The 6,396-nt window shown below is 42.7% G+C and overlaps 1 protein-coding gene across 1 annotated transcript in view; it reads left to right on the forward strand.

Moving 5' to 3' along the window:
• Positions 1-5,670, forward strand: part of hcn3 (hyperpolarization activated cyclic nucleotide-gated potassium channel 3) — a 23,393-nt gene extending 17,723 nt beyond the window's left edge. The window contains exons 7-9 of the mRNA XM_063185507.1: positions 2,895-3,041; positions 3,780-4,020; positions 5,425-5,670. Of these exons, the coding sequence (XP_063041577.1) occupies positions 2,895-3,041; positions 3,780-4,020; positions 5,425-5,633 (597 nt within the window). The 3' untranslated portion in view covers positions 5,634-5,670. The remainder of the gene's footprint in view (positions 1-2,894; positions 3,042-3,779; positions 4,021-5,424) is intronic.
• The last annotated feature ends 726 nt before the right edge of the window (positions 5,671-6,396 follow it).

Below are 6,396 nucleotides of genomic sequence, written 5' to 3' on the forward strand. Positions count from 1 at the left end.
TGAAGTCCATTTTCAGTTTAAATTTGATTTGACAAAATAGTCACTGCACTAGTGTACAGTAGTTCCATTCCTTCAGGACATTATTAGCTTCCCCTGTTCAACAACATACAGTACAATGTATAATTTACTGTACAGTAAGACTGTGAAGAACAATTTTGACCAACATCGCCAGATGAAAACATCTAAATTATTTTCCTGTTAAAACAGTCAGGAGGCAAGTGTGACTATTTTGCTTGTGTGATTATTTTTTGTGCACATGGCAACCATGCAACTAAGAAGCTATCCAAAAATATGACTCAGCATTCGTGAGCCACAGCTTCTTGAGACATGATAATTAATCTCCTTACTGTGTTATGGAAAGGATTAATCCGCTTGCTTGAAGGCATGCACGTGCATAGGGATTATTTCTGGCCAATAGCAACTCAGTATGGTGACACCATAAGGCATAATAATATAATGAGACACATATAGGCTACACACATGATATAATACAATACACGTTTCTCCCTTTTTCATTTATTGACTGATCTTAGTTAAGGATCATTGTTGATCCAGCACAGCAGTGGTCCTACTGAACGTGGATCCAGTACAACAGTGGTCCTTCCGAAAGTGGATCCAGTACAACAGTGGTCCTTCCGAAAGTGGATCCAGTACAACAGTGGTCCTACTGAAAGTGGATCCAGTACAACAGTGGTCCTACTTTTTAATTGTGTCACTTATATGTTTTAATAACAAAAACTCAGAGTTACAGATGTGTTTTTGGAGAAGTGTCAAAAATCCCGCCGGCAGGAGCTTAGACTCCAGAGCGTTAAAAGTCCTCCATGAAATCCCAAAACAACGTCACTTCAAATAGGCGACAGCAAGCATGTTCACTTCAGCGAGGGGAAAAAAACGCCTTGCACTCATATAAAAATCATGTGAAAAGGGGATTACAGAAAACCTTCACATTTTAGTTTGTTTAAAGCTTGCATTAAAAATTGCAAATATTTATTAAAATCTCTCCAGAAAGGGTTGTAGCCCAAGATTGCCTTTTTTTTCCTAATGTAAAATCGTGATAAAAAATTGAAACCGTGATATGATTTTTTTTTTTGCCATATCGCCCACCTCTAAGACCCAGTACAACAGTGATCCGACCGAAAGTGGATCCAGTACAGCAGTGTCCTACTAGAGGTGGGCAATATGACGATATTAAATTGTGAATAGCGAAATTGAGTACAAGATCGTCTCGAATCTGCCAAAGTGGAGAAATCGTGTAGATTGTCTTTGGCGTGAGGATGTTCACTATCAGTATCAGAGCGATTGCTACTTACTTAGAGTTGTTGTCTTCAGTTTTATTCTTTACATTACTGTTTTTCAATTGTGTTCTTTATGAGGGTGTCATCAATGTGTTTACTTTTCATTTACTGGTCATTACAAATTATATAAGTACATGAAATGCCCATTTTTGGTTTTGTTTTTTTGTTTTTTACTTTCATTTTTTCAATGGAAGAGCGTGATTAAAAAAAACAGAATCAAGGTTTTACGTTTTTATATATTTTGTGGCTTTTTAGCCTTTATTTAGACAGGACAGCTGAAGAGATGACAGGAAGTAAGTGGGAGAGAGAGACTGGGTATGGCTGGGAAATGACCCAGGCCGGACTCGAACCCGGGTCGCCTGCATATGGTACAGTGTGTTAACGTGCTGCGCCACAGCAACCCCCCAAGGTTTTATGTTAAAAAATAGTTATTTGACATTTTTGCCATATTGCTCACCCCTAGGTTGTACCAACAGTAAGTCATGGCACCCTTTATCCTCCATCAGTCTATCCCCATGGTCTCCAAACAAAGGCCCGCGGGCCAAATCCGGCCCAGGCATGGCAAACATTTGGCCCGTCATCTTTACAAAACTTCCCCTCTTCAGCAAGGTTTCTAGGATGTCTGACTCAACTGTGTGACAGACTACCTCACATTTTTTTGTAAAATATCTCAATAAACTTCTGAGTTCATTGTTCCACTAGTCATAGCAGCAACAACAATTGAGATGAAATGGCATGAACTCAAGAAAGCTATACACTTCGGACATCTCAAACACCTTGCTGAAGAGGGGCAGTTTTATAATGAAAAGGGAGGCAAGACATTTATATGATATTTGTATGGCCTTTTTGAGCCTTTATTGGTGATAGGACAGTAGAGATTGACAGGAAATCAATGGGACAGAGAGAAGGTGGCAGGGCCGGGACATGACCCAGGCCGGACTCAAACCCGGGTCCCCATGGGCATGCAAGCCCAAGTGGGGGACCCAGCGCGCTGCCCAGATTGTTTTGTTATTGTGATCAACTAGGACACATCTGGTTAAGGTTATTGCAACTAACTGAGGGTTAAAATCTATTGAATTCAAGGGTGTACACTTACTCATGCCTTGCTGTCCTGTGAATGTTTACACATCTTATGGACACTAAAAAAAATAGGCCTATGATAACATGTAAATGTTTGGGTGGAATTAATTGAAATGTTTCAAAGGGTGTACAAACTTTTTCCTATGACTGTAAATAACTGTAGGTTTCTTTGGATAAAAGTGTTAACTTAAGTTACTGTAATGTAATTCAATGTAAAATTTTGCTTGTTCACAGTATAAGCAGTTAAGTGTAATGAAATGTATTGTAATATAGGTTTTTTTTTTAGAAGGTGTGCTCAACTGAAAAGAGTTTTTTTTTTAATTAAACTTAAGGTCTTCGGGTGCGAGCTTGCTTCATACTGAACCACTCAATAATAAAAATGTAAAAAAAAAGTTGAGAGTGCGGCTAACCTACAAGAAATGTATTGTAATGTAATCATGTAATTTTTTGTGTGTTTTTCCTCGTATCAGCAAGTGTAATATAATATAATGTAATGTAATATGTTGGATTTCTCCCCAGTATAAGCAAGTGGAGCAGTACATGTCCTTCCATAAGCTCCCCGCTGACATGCGGCAGAAGATCCATGAGTACTACGAGCATCGCTTCCAGGGCAAGATGTTCGATGAGGACAACATCTTGGGAGAGCTCAGTGATCCACTCAAAGAGGTCTCTCACCTGCATTTCATACTCCATATACAGCATATGCTTTCCAGTAACTAACGGCTGTCTAGACCAACATTGGCAGGGGGGCAGAGGTGGGGCCAATGTGTCTTAAAGGGAGCACTTTTAATGGCAAAACATTCTTTTATATTTAGATCTTTGTATACAATTAATTTAAAATTTAAACCATTGACTGTTTAGCACAAAAGCAATCCTACAGGGGGCTTGGCCTAACCTGGCATCTCTTCTAGAATGATGCTTTCATTCCAAGAAGAGCAACCTATAGTAGAACACCTTTGCTGTAGAGATAATGCACCTTCAGTATAGTGGGGAATAATGGTTGCAGACATGAAATTGTGTCTAATTCCTCTTTTTTTCATAGACCTTAGATAACTAGTTGGTGTGTACAGCTGAAACATATCCACTATATAGCTGGGCCCCAACTCATTTAATGATTTGAACACAAGTAGTAATGCCTTAAAGTCGATTCTATAGCTTACTGGGAGCCAATGCAGGGACCTTAAAATCGGTGTAATGTGATCAAATCTTCTTGTTCTTGTAAGAACCCTTGCAGCTGCATTTTGGATACAGTACGTTGAAGCTGTTTGTTACTCTTCTTGGGAAGGCCTGTGAAAAGGCTGTTGCAATAGTCAATTTTACTTGAAATTAATGCATGTACTAATTTTTCTAGATCTTGTTTTGACATAAGATAATTTTACTATGTCTGTGTTTCTTTTCACACAGGAAATAAAAGGCTACAACTGCCGTGATCTGGTGGCGAACATGCCATTCTTTGCCAACATCGATCAGCATTTTGTGACGGTGGTGCTGACCAAGCTGCGCTTCGAGGTCTTTCTCCCCAGTGACCTCATTATCCGGGAGGGGACGCTCGGCCGCAAGATGTACTTCATACAACACGGCTGTGTCACCGTCATCACCAGTGACAACAGGGAGAAGCAACTGAGTGACGGCTCCTACTTTGGGGGTATGTGGCTTTTCTAGTTTGCCTATTGCCATGGTAACCTGGCTCTCGCCGGATGAATGGGTTCCACTTTGCTCCACAACATTCATCTGGAGCTAGTGAAAGCCCACCTGGGAAACTCCACCTGGGAAACTCCAACTCCCATTGTCATTGTGACACAGCACTCCACAGCACACAAGTGTTCACTGCACACACTGCACACAACGACATTGCATTTATGCCTCACCTGTGCAAGGGGGCAGCCCCCAATGGCACCCTATGGGAGCAGTGCGGCGGGACGGTACCATGCTCAGGGTACATCAGTCATGGAGAAGGATGGGGGAGAGCACTGGTTGATTACTCCCCCCACCAACCTGGTGGGTCGGGAGTCGGACCGGCAACCTTTGGACTACAAGTCTTACATGCTTATCCATGACGGCCCACTATTGCCTTGGTAACCGGGCTCTCACCAGATGAATGGGTTCCACCTTACTCCACAACATCCATCTGGAGCTATGCCAAAAGCGTTGTTTTATTAAACAATCCTTGCACGCAATAGATGAAACACTTTTATGACATTTTAAATGAACTGATACTTTAACTACTCACAGATTCAAATTACAGGATCAACGTCGATGAGCGAGTCCATGTGAGCAGCCATTGTTACTTCACTTATTTTTCCCTTCTCCACTATGTTTACATAGATTTTGATTATGTCACATGTCTGAAAATCCTGCAATCCTGATTGGTTCTACTGCATTTTGGTTTGGGAGCTATGCGAACAAGGACATGGTCCTTCAGACCCTTTAGTGAGCTCACAAAACTGAGCGAAAATACAGTACATGATGGTCTGGCGCGAATCGGGCTATTGCCTTGGCGCGTTCGGCGAGTGTGATAACTGTACACAGTAAAAAAAAAATTGGGGTGTCAATATTCCAAAGTATATTGATATACGTAAATCCAATTTACAACACTGTGGAGGGTCAAATTACTCTGACAGTGGAGTCAAAAGGCAGTGTAAAATTCTGCAGGTGGCCGGTGTAATTTCAATTATTTAACTCGTAGCATGATCTCTCTTTCTCTGTCTCTCTCTCTCTCTCTCTCTCTCTCTCTCTCGCTCTCTCTCTCTCTCTCTCTCTTCAGAGATCCATATGCGTGGTTTTATAAAAACAATCCTTGCACGTGATAGGGGAAACACTTTTCTGACAAAGTTCTGCAGGTGGCTGGTGTAATTTCAATTATATACTGTAAGTCTTAGAATGATCTCTCTTTCTCTGTCTCTGTCTCTGTCTCTGTCTCTCTCCCTCCCTCTCTCCCTCTCTCCCTCCCTCTCTCTCTCTCTCTCTCTCTCTCTCTCTCTCTCCTTTTATCTCTGTGTCTCTCTCTCTCTCTCTCTCTCTCTCTCTCTCTCTCTCTCTCTCTCCTCAGAGATCTGTCTGTTGACCCGCGGGCGGCGCACGGCGAGCGTGCGGGCGGAGACCTACTGCCGCCTGTACTCCCTGAGCGTGGACAGCTTCAACGAGGTGCTGGAGGAGCACCCCATGATACGCCGCGCCTTCGAGAGCATCGCCCTGGAGCGCGTAGACCGCCTTCCTACCGACTTCCCACTCCAGCCCCCAGAGAAAAGCATCTTCTGAAGAGAGATGAGAAGAGAGGGAGGGAGGGAGGTGTGTGCGTGTCTGTGTGTGTTTGTGTGTATGTGTGAGAGAGAGAGAGAGAGAGAGAGAGAGAGAGAGAGGGGCGTGTGTGTGTGTGTGTGTGTGTGTGTGTGTGTGTGTGTGTGTGTGTGTGTGTGTGTGTGTGTGTGTGTGTGTGTGTGTGTGTGTGTGTGTGTGTGTGTGTCTGAGTCTGAGTCTGAGTCTGAGTCTGTGTGTCTGTGTGTGTGAGAGAGAGAGAGAGAGAGAGAGAGAGAGCATGTAATAAATCTAATGTCATTTAAAAAAGATAATCTTATGTCATTTAAAAAAAATACTGAAGGGTGGGTGGCAATGACAGCAAGGCAGGCACCTCACCCCACAGTGCTCCAGAAAAATGCAGGCCCTTTATGAGAGAAATGTTCTCCCATCCTGTCACTGGAAACTAAATATCTGCTGTGGGTGTGAGTGCGTGTGTTTTGTAATTACAAAGGCCTATTTTTTTATTTTTTTTTGGTGGGGGTCGTGTCGTGTCAGCCCGGCCCGGCCCTTTATTGGGAGGAACTTTGAAAAACTGGCCCTCGGGGACTTTTAATTGAGTACCCCTGGTATATTGTATTTGTACCGAAACGAGCAGACCTGTACCGAACCGAACAGTGCTACCGAAGGTAGATTGACAGGCAGCTTTGTTCATCTTTTTACATTATGCTGCCACTACATGCAGTGGCTCATGCAGAACACTGAGAGAGAATGTAAGAAAAAAAAC

Source organism: Engraulis encrasicolus, chromosome 20 (genome assembly GCF_034702125.1).
Source record: "Engraulis encrasicolus isolate BLACKSEA-1 chromosome 20, IST_EnEncr_1.0, whole genome shotgun sequence".
NCBI classification, from domain to species: domain Eukaryota; kingdom Metazoa; phylum Chordata; class Actinopteri; order Clupeiformes; family Engraulidae; genus Engraulis; species Engraulis encrasicolus.